Source organism: Abrus precatorius, unplaced genomic scaffold, assembly GCF_003935025.1.
Source record: "Abrus precatorius isolate BTA unplaced genomic scaffold, Abrus_2018 Scaffold4, whole genome shotgun sequence".
NCBI classification, from domain to species: Eukaryota; Viridiplantae; Streptophyta; class Magnoliopsida; order Fabales; family Fabaceae; genus Abrus; species Abrus precatorius.
Genome location: NW_020874384.1, coordinates 18,578,578 through 18,594,472, shown reverse-complemented (window position 1 = coordinate 18,594,472; position 15,895 = coordinate 18,578,578). Strand labels below are relative to the sequence as shown.

At 30.2% G+C, this 15,895-nt stretch overlaps 2 protein-coding genes across 2 annotated transcripts; both read left to right on the top strand.

Annotated features, from left to right (window-relative positions):
* Positions 1-766: 766 nt before the first annotated feature.
* Positions 767-2,406, top strand: LOC113866258 (heptahelical transmembrane protein 4-like). The gene is made up of 3 exons (XM_027501137.1): positions 767-1,062; positions 1,173-1,507; positions 1,763-2,406. Exons 1-3 carry the CDS (start codon positions 767-769, stop codon positions 2,404-2,406), a joined length of 1,275 nt encoding a protein of 424 aa, XP_027356938.1.
* An 8,598-nt stretch (positions 2,407-11,004) lies between these two features.
* LOC113866257 lies at positions 11,005-14,848 on the top strand. Its single transcript, XM_027501136.1, has 4 exons — positions 11,005-11,361; positions 11,475-11,555; positions 11,656-11,731; positions 14,712-14,848. The coding sequence occupies exons 1-4, from the start codon at positions 11,005-11,007 to the stop codon at positions 14,846-14,848; spliced, it is 651 nt and encodes a 216-aa protein (XP_027356937.1).
* Positions 14,849-15,895: the final 1,047 nt, after the last annotated feature.

Below are 15,895 nucleotides of genomic sequence, written 5' to 3'. Positions count from 1 at the left end.
ACACCAACATTGTCTCTTTCTTATTCCCAGGATAAAGTTTTTTCCTCGGGTATCTTTTAGTGCCACTAAAACTTCAGGCAAGTCCAAATATTGTACAATTTATGGTTCTCTTGGGTTGATGTTTCTTCTGATTTACATTAGATGCACTGCGTACGTTGTAATTCTGATATTTTATTTACACGTGAATCATTCTTCAGATGAACTTTGATCAATAATTCAATATATGGGGTGCAAGGACGCCCATTGTTTTCTTGATGATAATGAATTATAAATCAACGATCTCACAACAAGAGATAGGAAGAGAAGAGAGAAAAGTGAGAAATAAGATATAGATAGAGAGAGATATAGAGAATAAATGTTATGAGAATATGAAGTAGAAATAGTATTATTCTTATGAATTTGATGTTTAATCATTTTTGGGATAGAAGCGTAGGCTTCTATTTTCCAGTTGACCAACTGAGTTATTGGGTCCAACGCTGCTGCTATTTTAGCTTAAGCCTTTCTAGCTTCAATTCAGTCAACATCTTCTACCTTGTTCTCACTATTTCATTGTTAAGTTGGTTGAATGTTTCTGTAGAGTTTTTTTTTTTTTTTCCTTTTTACAAAAAATCTAGTAATGTGTTTTGGTTCAGTTTGGGTCAGGAATGAAATGTTGTTAAGAGCTATTGCTATCACGGGTGTTTGATCATTGGCCATGGCCTTCTTTCTTTTGACATAACATTACTTTCTAAATCTGGTCTGGTTTCTTGAAGTTGACGTTGTGAAAATGTTCCTTTGTACTCGCATTGCAGAGATGATACGTGGCGCATATGAAGGGTTGATTGCTACACCTGAAAAGATTAATGATTTCCTAGATGGTGAAGATGATAGAGTATGTTCAAAGTTTCGGAAGGGAGTGAAAATATGGAAAAAATTAAAATATCAGCTTGTAGAATACAATTCACTGCCAGCCTACTTAAGGGACAATGAGTTCATATTGGACTATTATCGAGCAGAGTGGCCATTGAAGCAGATTTTCCTTAGCATTTTCTCAATTCATAATGAGACACTTAATGTTTGGACGTAAGTACTTTGACTTCAAGTACAAATGTATTTCATTATCTGATTAACTTGGTGCCTTTTTTATGTCATTTTTTTTATTTTGTTGCTTAAAGCTAATGACATTGTTTCAGGCATTTGATTGGATTCTTCCTTTTCCTCTTTCTCACCATATACACAGCTGTGAGAGCTCCAGTGGTTGTGGATTTCGATTCCATTCAACATTTGTCTGAAATAATAGGGAAAGCTGATTTGAATAAGATTCATTTAGAGCTCTTGAAATGCCTGCCTTCACTGCCCAACATGCCTGATCTTGTCAAATTTAAAAACGAGTTGAGTGCATCTCTTTATTCTTTTGACTACTCCTCATTCTCAGGTTGGACTTTTGTGCAACTTCTCACCAATTGCCTTCCTGAGCAATTTTCCCTAGTAAGTTCCTGTTCCTCTCACCAATTGCTTGAACTAAGATGTATTTTAAAGCATTGCAATTCTTTCAAGTAATTTATAGAAACGATAACAAAGTAACCACAATGAAGTGAACCATGTTTTTTTTTTTAAACAAAACATGCATATGAGAAATAAGAACCTGAATCAAATACATTGTATTTAAGTAAGTTCTAAGGTAAACACGTGCTACTATATTTATTCACCATCAATATTCATTGAGAAAATGGGAGAATTAAACTTCTCACTGGTGTTACATTGTTACAGAATGGTCTGAAAGATGACACGGTGAATGTGGTAGTATCCCCCTTCATGGTACAACCGATTACAAGGTGGCCTTTTTATGCCTTCTTAGGTGGGGCCATGTTCTGCTTGCTAGCCAGCAGTGCATGTCACCTCCTTGCTTGCCACTCACAGCGCCTCTCCTACATCATGCTCAGAATTGACTATGCTGGGATTGCTGCATTGATAGCAACATCGTTTTACCCTCCAGTGTATTACTCATTTATGTGCAACCCTTTTTTTTGCTTCCTCTACTTGGGCTTCATAACATTAATGGGAATAGCTACAATTATCTTTTCTCTTCTCCCATTTTTCCAAAAGTCTGAGTTCAGGAAGTACCGTGCATCCCTCTTCTTTTTGATGGGATTTTCGGGTGTGGCACCCATAATACATAAGCTGATATTGCACAAGCATCAACCTGAGGCATTGCAAACTACTGGTTATGAGATTCTAATGGGAGTTCTTTACGGTTTGGGAGCTCTAATTTATGTGACAAGGATACCAGAGAGGTGGATGCCTGGCAAGTTTGACATTGCTGGCCACAGTCACCAACTTTTTCATATCTTGGTTGTGGCTGGGGCTTACACACACTATCATGATGGGTTAATCTACTTAAGATGGAGAGATTTTCAAGGTTGTTAGGTTCATAGTGAGTCTTCCGTAGGTTCTTGTCTTTCTTTCTGTTTGCTACCAATGTTGTTAACCTAGATATCAAATGGATGAAAAATGAATCATGTCAAGCAAATTATAGCACTATCTATTTAGCCCATCATTGTTCTTTTCTGCGTTGGATGTATGAACATAGAAGCAAATGATAGAACGGTTATGCCATGGTAGCCCAATTTTGTGAAATTCCACAGATACCCCACTCATGTATTTAGTTGATGGGCCTCACGGAATAAACCCTCCCACAACTTCTTTAGTTGATGTTTCTGATCCTTTCATGTTGTATGTGTTTGGTACAGTCTCTTCTCAGTTCTCATTAATTTTTAGACCCCATCCTAAATCATGCTAGGCCCGAATGTCTAATCAATTTTAAAAAAAGCTTCACTTGACGCATTTCGTTGGATCGCGCTATGGGCATGAACTAGAAAGTTTCTGGTACAAGTACTATAGTCATTGTAGACCGAATTTCTCAGTTTCGTTTCACCATTCATGCATTTCCACAATATTTGTAGTTCTTAAATTGGTTTAACAATAAATGAGGTTGGGAATTACGTATAGGGGAAATTAGACCCTTTATATATTAATAAATTAATATGAAATTATAAAAAGATTAAGTAAAGCAAAACTTTAAAGGAACATATTTTATAAGATCAAAAACATATTATTTATTAGTAGTGAAAAATAATGAGACCTACATGAATTTTATAGTTTTTATAAATTTTAATTAATAGTTAGGAATGTGTTAAAAAGAGTATTTTGTTAGCATTTTTTAATACTTAAATACTAGAAATCTGTGTATACATCTCATATATGACTTTTTATTTATTTAAGAATTATTTAAAAAAATTATCTTTTTTTTCAAAAAAAATAGTTTAGACTTAGTTTATGAGACCAATTCATACCCATTTTTCACTGAGCAATAAGCATAAAGAAAGTAACACAGGAGACAAAATTGATTGGAGAAATATTTTTTATACATTAATTTATTATAACAGTTTATACAAATGACACAAATTCATTAAAAAAAATCAGTTGTACATTAATTTAGCACAACCCTTTGTACAAAAAGAAAAGATAACAAAATTTCAAAAAAAAAAAAATGAAGCGAAATGGAACAGAGAGAAATAAAAACAAAATAACCTTATACAAAAATTGTCCAAGTACTATAACTCAATTTATTTAGTCAAATGCTAACAAGTATCTTAAAATGTTAATAAAAAATCAAAATAAAATTTTCACTAATTTATTGTGCATCCTAATACATAAATTTATTTTATTTATTGATTCTTTAATTAATGTTTTTAAAATGCTTGATGAGTAAGAAGATTTATTTTTATCCAAAAGATTTGTCAACAGTCAACGCGGGTGCTATATCATTATCTATACACTGTAGTAGATTTTCATCTTGCAAACCAATGCACCAAGAAGTTAGCATAAGTAGCAAACACGTTATTCATAAAAAGAAAAAGCAAAGAAAAGAAAGGAAGCAAGGACAATGATAGAAAAGGAGTTGTATGTCGCCTTGTACTTGCAGTGCAGAAATGTGGAGTAAGAGTAGCAGGCAATGGCATATAACAGGTGTTTTGCAACGATGGAGAAGGGTCGTAAGCATATCAAAACTGCGAGATAGGATGATCACATCACATGTGCGATGCTGACCAATGAATGTGTGGATATAATTACACAAAAACAAATAGCTTCTGTGTGTATGAATGTATCAAAATCTAAATAATCACGCGGGTATATATCATCCGGAAAACATGGTCAGCTGTAATGGGATCGCCGCTTTCCATTCAGTCACGAACACGCCCCTATGGCCTCTTCTCTATTTCTCTCTCTTCTTTTCATTTGTTTTGGGAACTTGGAACGTGTTTTTTATTTTTTTAAAATTATAGATCTCACCAACTTTTTTTTTTTTTGTATATTAATGTAGATGATTGTAGAAGATAAAAAATAAATAAATATTTTATAACTTTTTATGTTTGATTTGATATTTTGGAGAGGAAGAGAGGAGATTAAAATTTCGTGTCGAAGAATGTTAGTCCTTAAAAAATAAGACAACTTGGAGCAGCGAAAAATTTGTATATTAACTAGTTATTTTATATTTGGATTAAAAAAATTAAATCAAAATATATTAAATCATTTTTTAAATTAAGTAATTTTACTATTAAAAATGTTAAATATTTTAATCAATAATAATAAATATTTTACTATATTAAAGCAAAATATATTAAAGAGATATATTTTTTAGAATTTAAAAATTATTATTAAATCTAAAATAAATGCTCAATTAAAAATATGCAGTATAATAATAAAAAAAAAAGTTCCAAATTCTTATTTGAGATAACTCCTTAAAAATATAGAATTATTTTTAAATAAACACTTATAAAAGAATAAAATTAATAGAACTTTTTTATAAGTTAAAAACAATTATATTTTTCAAATTTTATAAACATTTAATAAGATATTTTTTTAGAAAAAGTATAAAATTTTCATTTTATAAGAATAATTTAAATATATTTATTATTTAATTTTTTAATTAAATATCTTTTTTAATTTAGTATCTTTAATTTATTTGACCATTTAACGATAATAATAATTTTTTCTTTTTCAAATTTTGTAAATTAAACAAAATATCATTATTCTCCATTGAAAATCCTCTCCTCTCCTCTTTTTCCTATTCTCTTTTTTATTTATTATTTATTTTCTTTTGAACCTTCTCTTATTGTTTCTTTTATTTATTTATTTTTGAACCATGTTAATATATCTTTTCAACAACAGAAACTATTCATTTCAAAACATAAAAAGCATCAAAATAATTTTTGTCCCACTCAACAATTTTTTTTATGTACTCATTTAAGAATCAAATGTTTGAAAACATATTTAAAATACAAAATTTGTTAGTAAAAATCTAACTTTCTCAAAAAGATAATTCAAAATGTCATTTGTATTTTATTTATATCAAAGATGAATAGTTAATAATTAAATATTATTACTTTCATAAAAAAAATCAAAATGAATAAGATATTTTTTAATAGTTTTTTTGTATGTATAATCAAAGTTTAGTTATCATCCGACGTCATATTAATGACTCTAACATAATAGGATTATCTTCATAACACTACAAATGATCTTAGCATAGGCTTAAAACACATCTCAGCCTATGTTAAAGATTTATCTTTGGTCTAACTATGAAAAAAATCTAAAGAGTTTTAAAGTTCTCTTTGATCTAAGCTCGACATTCACAAAATTAAGTCGTTAACTAATAATAGTAATAGAATAAATAAGCTCTCTCAATATTTGTCCTATGAGTTAGTATTACTTGAACATCTAACTCTAAGTATTGAGAGGTCTTACCACTTAAAAATTTTAGAAAAGTCAATTATATATAACCACCTAAATGAATTTTGTGGCCATATAAAGAAGAGAAACTCGTGACTATAGGTATGCTTTCTCCTCCCTAGCATCACCATTATTCTGACTATATTTTCTTTCACTGTAACATTAGAGTAATTTTTTTCAAGAACATCTCTTATTCATTAAAGCTTTGCCAAAAGATCACCATGAGGAACCACTCATCTGTGTTCAGGCCACCTTAACTGTCAAAAGTTAATATACTTAAAAACAATTTATAATTTATCAATGTTTTCAACCTTTATTGGCTCCTTTTATAATTAAAAATGATTTTACAAACTTTTTAGTAATATGAATCTCTTTAATTGTTGACATAATTTATAATATAAGATAAAAATTAAACGTAACCAAAAGAAAGTAGGTTGAGATTCGTGGGGGTCAAAAAAATAAAGTGACAGAGGACAGAATTATAAAACTTTGAACACTTATATCACGTGCTTCATTAGGGTTATAGGGTAGTTGGCAATTTGTCATTTTTGGCTTCATTTTTGTGTCAGGAGACAAAGAATCAGTGAGTTAAATTTTCCTCTCAGTCGATTTTAATCATCTTACATTAATACACCAACATGTATATATATATATATTCCTTTTTATGAATAAAATAAAGGATCACTTTCTCCCATTTGAATCGCTTTTTTTTCGTAAATTTTTTGAAGAAAACAGTATATAGATGTTTCTTCGTAGCATTTCAGCTGGTAGATGCATGCCATTGCAAATGTTCGTAAAGTAAACTAGGGCTCATGGCTCATGAACAACACTAGATTTCCATGTCTCAGTTTCATTCTTCCACTTCAGCCCACTTAATAATTGAGTTCATCACATATAATTTTCTTTATTTAGCTATTGAATTTAAATTCGTAATTAATATATTCATCAACATCACCTTTCTTATTGCAATTGCTTTTTGGTAGAGATTGAAGACGGAAATTTGACACGATATATGAAACTATATATTTTTCGTCTCGTGTGTGAAAGGTAAAACAAAAGTTGATGGTAGAAAGGGAAGGGAATCTCTTGAAAGACTTTGAGTATAAGCAATATATCGGTGCTTTGGCACCGTCGTAATCGGCAATTTTGACCTAATTGCAATAAAGAAGTGAACATGATGGCAAAGCTCGTGCAGTTGGAAAAGCCATGCTAGCTGTTATACAGAGACGCTCTACATAGTTAATTTGCATATATAACTTGCATAATAGACAAAGATATATAGAATAGGATAAAATATCTTTTTAACATATGTATAAATAAAGCTAAATTTAATTTAATTTTTTATAAATTATTAATTATTTTGGATCTTCTTGAAATTTATTTTACTTTTAAGAAAAATTCTTATCAATACTTACATATATTTAGATATGTTATGTTATATATCACATCATGACAGCCATTGACGTGACATAATTAAAATGAAGTGATAACAACAATTATTTTTTAAAAATTTTAAATTTATATAGACTGAAACTAATACAACTTTTTTAGGATAAAAATTAAATTTAACAATATTAATACAACTTTAAAACATATTCAAACTTATAAAAGATGCTAATTTGATACTCTAATCATGTGAGAAAGGAAAAACAAAAAGGAAAGAAAAAGAAAATATTAAATATCATCAGTGATGTGATGAAAAATAAAGAAAAAAGAATTAGAATTATGAGTAATTTTTGTACAACTAATTAAATATTTGAAGACAACATTATTATTTAACACGATTTTTCTATCGTTTTATTTTATATTTTTAACGTTTGATTGATTCTCTTTATATGAGGTAAAATTATTCTAATGATATTCCCCATCATATATTTACGTATTTTTTCTTTCAATAGATAATAGGATGAAATTTAGGTGTTACTACATAGATATTGTTAATGTTATTTATTAATTAAAAATATAATTTTATTTTCATAAAATATTTATATTGAATGTTATTATAAATTATTAAGAAAAAAATTTAAATTTAATTGGTAGATAATACTTAAATAACTGCACTTAAATTGTGCCTTAAATAATAATACACAGTGTAAGTAACAAGTGTCTTTATAACTTATTCAACACACGATTTTACTCATATATTATTCTTTGATTAAATTAAGGTTTTTCTGAAGCAAATGAATTAAAAAAATTAAACCCCTGCTTTAGTTCTAGATTGGAAGTTTCAATCGTTTTTATTTACTTTTTATTATATTTTTTTATCGATATTAAAAAAGTAAAGTAAATGAAATCTTATAAAACATAAAATCAAAACAAATTTTTTTGTAAAGTCTTATGCATGCTTATAATTTCATGATTCAAATGAAGGGTGTGGGTCATTGTTCCCAAAACTCCCGCCCTCTCCAGAGAAATAAAACAAAACAGAAAAAGTAGAAGATGGAAAAATGAAGGAGATGTGATATAAAGTAGGTTTGTCTCATTGTCTCGTTCCGATTCCATAAACCCTTGGAGTCCCAAATTCTAAAAATGCATTCGCATGCACTTGTTTATTTAAGATGATTTACGCTTTATTTGACTAGGCATAGATATGGTTAAGTTTGATCACCCTAGTGCTTAACAGAGTAGCATGTATCAGAAGATTGCAAAAGGGAACAGTCTATTAAAAGGGTAGGACATGTTTATATAAAGTCACATTTCATTGTCTATTGACTCAGCAGCTTTTTAATAATTAAATAGAGATTGAATGCCTTTTTCCGTACGTATAAAATTCACTGGCTTCTTGCATTGATCTAGAGCCATTGGGTTGGCATATCAATTGGATGTAAATTTAATGGATAGTTGGATGCTTAAAATTTTTATTTTCAATGGATAAATATTTATTTATTATGAGTTTATAAAAAAACTGTAGTTTTTCATAATTAATGTTAGCATTATATAATAATATTTAGATTTTATTTATTTGTTTGTTAAAAAAAACGCATTATAAAAGACCGTATTCAATATCCTAAAATGCTGGTAATTAATGGATACTGATATAAGTATACTAGTATCTGAAATCTGATAGGTAAGGGTAATTAATTATTTATAAATAAGTCAAAAATTAATAAAGAAAAGCAAAAAATATTAATGCATGTATCGGTAAGTTGAGTTTTTTTTTTTTTTAATTTGAATCATTAAAAAATAACATCACATAATTATTAATTTTTAATCTATTTTTTTTAATATCGATGTATCCTAAAAATATATTCTAATTATAATAAAAAAATAAAATTAGCTGAACGTCCCCTTTAAGAGAACACAACATTTTTCATGCCACGTTTCCAACGTCAATGGACGAATGGGTTTCTTTCAATTTTTACTGTTTAATAAGGTATCTACCCGTACATTGCATAATATAGTAAGCTAGGCAGATATCTGCAACAAAGTGTCAGATCCAAAGCATGGGGTTACCCAAATGTGACACCATTTTCACTGTACTAAACCGCAGATATAGTAAGAGCTAGCCTATTATACTGGGCCCTTCATGTGTTATAAGTACCATATGGATTTTCTATCATTTGGGTGAGGCGAGTTTTTGTCACAAAAAGCAGATTGTACACATGCGGGGTAATGGGGTATATCTTAATGTACTGTTCTCCAGTCTCTTGGATGTTCATCATGTTTATTTTCTACTGTGTCCTTCCTTCAAGCTCGAGCCTTTCACTTTCTGCATTTAATTTGACACTGCACATATCTTTATCAAGAAAATCAAGTGTTATTACTTGGGTAACGTTTTGCATTTGAAAAAGAATGTCCAAGAGAACATGAATTATCAAATGTGAATCCTGTGCCTGTCCAAGTAAAATATCTTTCATGGTCATGCCTGTAGAGTATTTAAGCATTAAAGAGAATATTCTAGTCAAATAAACAGTAGTCTTTATTTTTTTAACCATAATTGCTTTCGTTCGCTTTACACAGCCTATGCTTGATTCAATACAAAATTATGAGGAGAAGGAAAAAATGAGAAAAAAAAAATTGATATATATTTTTAGAAGTCAACTTCTTTTTTTCAATTCAATAAGAAAAAACATATTGTTTAAGCAGCTATTTATTAGTGGTACACTTTTATATCTCTAATATAATAAATATTTTCTAAATAAAAATTTATTAATTTTAATAAATAAATTTAATACTAAAATCAATAAAACCAATATTTTCTTATCTTTACTTTACTTTCTTTAATCCAAACAAACCATAAAATCGGTGCTTATTGGTGGTTTCTCTTTATGAAACATGGACCTGCCTATCTCCAATAGTGGTGTTTAATCCTGTAGTTACGTATCTCCATAAATGGCTATACTTTCTGGGCTTCCCATTATTAACTATAAAAGTGGAAGAAGCCGAAATATAAATGAGATGGAATTAGAATTTAAAAGGATCGTACGAGTGCATCCATCGTTTGTGACTGTGCGAAGCAGTTCAGTAAAAAAAAACATTAAGAAAAGAGAGAGACACATAGCTGAAGAAATTAGTTTGTTGGTTGTTACAGAACACACGATGTTTAAGATAAGCACAAGGGAGCAGGCCGTATTAGCTATGAAGCAGCGAGGGAAACAAAAGGGTAATCATTAAGGTATGATTAACATTGCCTGCACCAAATTAAAATTGGAAAAATGTTAACCTTGAAGGAAATATAAACAATTAATAATTATAAAATTTATATTATAGTTTTTTATTATTTTTTGGATAAAAATTTACTATTATAAGTTTGAACTTGAAAGGACGGCACTCACAATGGGAATTGGTAATGGTGCCACAATCTCTCGCATTCATTCAACAGTTTACGCTAACAGACACTTTTATGTAGTACACACGCACACAAAGCCAACTGGCAATATTGATTCATTCGCATAAAGATAAAATAAGAAGGCGAAAGGTGTGAGCTAAGGGACAAGCAGTTTAGAAATCTAGTGTGATTCTTTTGTTTCTGTTTCTCTCTCTCTCTCTCTCTCTCTCTTCTCTTTTTGTTTGTCAATGAATTATTTTTATTATTACTATTATCATTTTCTCCTTCCTCTGTTGCTTCTCCTCTTCTACTTATACTGTTAAGAAGCACAAAGGAGAGAGAAGAAAGAGGTCTATCTCTAGGTGCTTAATTGCCACTCTGCACTTACTCTTTCACTTGATCACAACACTACTAGAATCTATATAAGAGTACCAAATCCAATCACCCAAAAAAAGAAGGGTTAAATGGATATATCAAGTTCACAATACAATAGTGCTAGTGAATCTGGTTGGACCCATTACTTGGACCAATCCTCTCTCTCTGGAAATAATTTCCAGAGGAGAAGTGGGATGATAGACTATGAAGCAACGATGGAGAAGGAAGAAGAAGAGGAGGATTTGTCCATGGTCTCTGATGCTTCATCTGGACCTCCACATTATCACGAAGAGGATGATCAACCCTATTGTTTAAATTGGTATCCTTCTACTTCTCAGTGCACCAAAGAAACAAAAAAGAAGAACAAGGTCCGAGAATGTGGTAAAAATCAACACCCTTCCCCTCTTGATGACACTGCTAGTTCCCCTGTTCTTAATTTTCCCAAGGCAAGTTACAATGACATTAGCATGATTATTTGTGTCTATGGTTTCTTTCTCCTTAGCAGCAATTTTTATCTTTTATATTTTTGGGTTAATGGGTTTTTTTTTTTATTGATTAGAAGAAAAACAGTTTCTCAGGGAATGGAGCAGTGGATAATGCACTGGGTTTTTCTCAGTGTTTTTCTGCAACAAAAATAAAGGTACACTTTTTACTGTTAATACTTGCATCACATTGTACTCATTAGTTATTGCCCGGTTGCACATTTTATCTTGTTGAGGTAAATTCGTTAGTCTCTGCAGAGAAAGCCCAAATTACAGAAGCAGTTCAGTTTCTTTGAGCGCTCTCTTGGTGGAAAACAAGATTCAGAGGAGCAAGGTGATCCATTGTTTTGCACATTGTTATGTTTTTCTGTCTTAATGTTTTAAGCTAACATGTGTCTAAATTGTTGGATAATTTATCTCCTGTTTAGGTGATTTCGATGAAGAAGAAAAGAAATAAAAAAAAAAATTAGCTGTGGCTTTTGTCTCTGCTGTGAAAGAACGAACGAAAGACTAGGAGGTGTCAAAGGAGATGCTGTTCAATGACAATGAAAACTTTAATCTTTTTCTAGATGAAAAAAAAAATGGAAAAGCTCTTTTGGTGTAATTTTACTATTTTTTTAAATGTTGCTACTGTGCCAGTGCCAATGTAGTTTGGAACAACGTAAGAGAATATAAGAAACTGAACAGGGTTTCTGATTCCATTTTCTTGGTTGTCATCAGTGGCAGGATACTGTTCTCAAACTCTACCTCGGCCTTTGTTTATCCTTACTTTTTCACGGTAAAAAACACAACTACTTTATCTCACAACTTGAAAATAAATATACTGCTTAGCTAAATAAAACCTTTTAAGTAAAATAAAATGAACTTAAGTCTGCATAAATGGTCACGATGCATTTTTTCTGGTCTCAAGAACACTATAATTAATTTACTAAATTTAAAATCGATTTTATATTACATGATTACTTAATAAAAAATTAATACTTTTGAAACTGAAGATACCAACACTGATTTAAATAAGAATAAAATTTAAGTATTTTTATTAAAATAAAAATCTAATTTTAATTAATAAATAACACGCACAGCATAATTTTTGTCATTTAAATAAAAGGTAGCAGCAGAAAAGAGAAAACCAGTAGTTTACATAATTGAGGGAACAATTTACCTCTCTCTGTGGCCAAAAGAAAGACCAACTTGAAAACATGTCGGCTAATCTCAGTGTCATTTAGCAATGTTATTGAAAATTTGATCAAATTTATATTGTTATTGACCAGTCTCCCATTCACAGTTGATCAATCTCATAATTAAACTGAGAAACAGAAGAATTACATAGATCAGCCTTTGCTTTGTTAGTTTAATTTATGTGAACTATTAGATTATAAACGTGTGGTTAGAATTTGGCTAAAGAGAGAATCCAGAGTGTTGTGGGAACTATGGTCCTTCATTGAAATATTGAATAACCAATGGGGAAGGAATTCTGAAACTACCATTTGTACCAACCAAAGCATCCAGCGAGGCACAAGGGAGAGAAGGAAAGGGAAGTTTTAGTCACTGCTCATAACGACGAAACCAAAAGGTGTAGTAGTGAGTGGTGACCCACTCGATTAAGTTCAGCTATTGCCAGCCTAGCTCTCAACCACTTTGGGTGGGTTAATGTGGTAACCTAAGCTGCTTGAGACCCAAAATAGACAAGTATCCAAATGAAACCAACAGTCAATCTTCATTTTCAGCCAAAGTGGGCAACCCCACCACCATCTGATAGCTACCCACCTAAAACGTGATCCATATATAACACCGGTACAATTATTTATTTTGTTTTTCATTGAATATTCAACTAAATCTTTTATTCCATGGGTTATTCATCCTCCTGAGACTCAAACCCAATGCATGCCTCTATCACAAAATAACTTGGATGTTAGGAAACAGACACCACCCATTCTAAATTGGCGCTACCCAGTTACGGTTTACAAATAGTTGTGCCTTACGTTGTGCCATTATCCGCATTGGAAGATATAAGATGTTGAATGAAAACAACAAAACATTGCATTGCAACATCATCAATGGAATATATAACACAACCAAAAGGCTTTAAGTAAACTTCGCTCCCAATAATGTTTTTTGTACTACCTAATAGGACACTTTTAGGTATCTCATTTATTTTTGTATATATATATATATATATATACAAAAATAAAATGAGAATAAAATGAGATTTAAATGATGAGATTATTTTCATCTTACAATTTTCAGGCCCAATATTCACATTTATTTAATATTTGTCATTCTTGTCATCAAGTATCTGTCCATACATTTTTTATAACTATTTGAGTTTTAATCTATAAAAAATTCATTAATAAAAATAACTAATTTTTTCTTTTTATGAAAGGTTTGGCTTATAATTCAACTTATTAAAGTTATTTTAATATATATATATATATATATATATATATCTTATTTACAATGTTTTTTAATAATTGAAAATGTTTTATAGTAAATTATTATTTAATATATTATATAATGTTTTTAATCATGATTAAATTGGTGTTTTCTTAGTTCAAAGATTAATTCAATTTTTAAAATGTTATAATTATTTTTAATTTAATATTCCAAAAATGTAGACTAGCCAATTAAAAAAATATACTTTTATCTACTATATGAACTATTTAATTCCACAAGTAATGCAAATATTTATTTTTGATTGATTTACCCTTTTATTAATTTAAAATATAAACCTATTCGGTAAAAGAAATAACCGTTAATCACCGACTCGATCACCGACTCTTGCCAACTGTATTATAAATAAACCTTAGTTTGCTCTCTAATTGTATTGCATTATATGTCTGTGTTGTGAAGCCTGGTCCAGAGCTTAACCAGACCCATATTTCGCTCGCTTGATAAAGATCTTTTCGTTTCACTCAAAACAGTAAAATGAAAGAAAGATTCTTGGTTCCAAAGGTGCCGCTGAGGAATGGAACGAATTTAAAGAACTATAATCAAGAATTTACCATTATTGTGCTGTAATTTTCTTTAACCGGTTCTGATAGAATGTTTGTTGGTAACTATTTCCCGTCAAATTTGATACGAAGGAGCTCCACTTTGAAAATTGGTTTGGAAGCATTTTGATAATTACAAATGTACTCATATCCTTTATTCTGGCTTTGATTAAAGACGTAGAAACATGTTTGATGACATTCTTGTGGAGCCTTTGGTGTGATATACACTTTTATTTTGTGTTTTGATATTTTTGTGAACAGTTCTATTCGGTATTAGAATCTTTTTCATTAATTGGTCAAACCTTGTGTTATCTTGATGTTCAGGCAGTGCAGATCTTGAAGTCTTGAAGTACGTATATTATTCTTGTACTGTAAATGGAACCATCGGATGTTTCCAACTAGGAAAATTGTTTGTTAGTTCTCTTGTGCGTGAAAACTGTGAAAATGCAGATTCAGTCTAATGATCAATAGGAGTGAACTATTGTAGGGGAAGTCTGTTCTTATTATTTTGATTTTAGATCTTATCTTTGTTGACAATCCATAATTTCAAGTTGTCAGTATCTTAATCTTAATAGGCTTAGCCAATACTAGTTGGTAACAACTATCCACAGTTTCTGAATTGAAAACTAGAATTATGTTGGAAACTTGAGTCTTTTAGATCGCCGAAAGCAAACGATATGCCAATATAATCTGCTTTACTCTACTGTTGCTTGCCATACTTTGTGACATTCCTTAGCCAGGTATATCATGTTTTACAGGAAGGTTTATTGCTCGAAGTTTCGGCATTCGAGACCGAAACTGAAGAAAAACCAAAAGGCTGCGGGTAGAGATATTCAACAATAATTTTGCAAAAGGAGAGCGTGAAAAATTAAAAATAGACAAAAATAAAATAAAAAAAATGTATTTTTTTCATTTATTAAAAAATATGGAAACAGATATAATATAAATCTATTAAAAAAACAGTTGACTTTCGCCGGCTGCCATACCAAAACCCAAAGACAAAAGGCTTGATGGAAGCATCGGCTAACATAGCCCTCCTTGTAAGTATCTCCAATGATCAAAGGAACACAAAGGTGGTAAGTGGAAACTGTAGCAAGATTCTATGATGAAGTTCAGTCATTCATTTTTTACAATTCTTACTCTATCGATCATCCGAGCCCTGATCCGGGATACCTCTGCCATTTGAATCATAAAAGACCCTGAATGACTCAAGATGAATAATCAAATTGTTGCAAAGATGTAACTTGGAAGAAACTAGGCCTACCGAAGTAAAAATGTCCCCACGGTTAGGTTAAATCCAATTTCCAAACTTTTTCTTTACCTTAATGATCTAAGGTAGATACTATCATGTCCTGCGTTTTTCTGTTTTTTTTTTTCTTTATTAAAAAACAATACACTATTAAAATATCTTTTTCAAATCGTAACATTACCTCTCTTTTAATCTTTATATTTTTCTGAATTATTATATTTTAATCAAAAATAGAAAAAGACTTACAATAAGGACAGTA

Bases quoted from the DNA above. Each gene is read 5' to 3' on its own strand.
- LOC113866258 (XM_027501137.1), top strand. From the start codon at position 767: ATGTTCCTTTGTACTCGCATTGCAGAGATGATACGTGGCGCATATGAA. The intron at 1,063-1,172 runs GTAAGTACTTTG...ACATTGTTTCAG, and splicing joins GAGACACTTAATGTTTGGAC to GCATTTGATTGGATTCTTCC. The intron at 1,508-1,762 runs GTATTTTAAAGC...ATGGTCTGAAAG, and splicing joins CCAATTGCTTGAACTAAGAT to ATGACACGGTGAATGTGGTA.
- LOC113866257 (XM_027501136.1), top strand. From the start codon at position 11,005: ATGGATATATCAAGTTCACAATACAATAGTGCTAGTGAATCTGGTTGG. The intron at 11,362-11,474 runs GCAAGTTACAAT...TTTATTGATTAG, and splicing joins CTGTTCTTAATTTTCCCAAG to AAGAAAAACAGTTTCTCAGG. The intron at 11,556-11,655 runs GTACACTTTTTA...TAGTCTCTGCAG, and splicing joins TTTCTGCAACAAAAATAAAG to AGAAAGCCCAAATTACAGAA.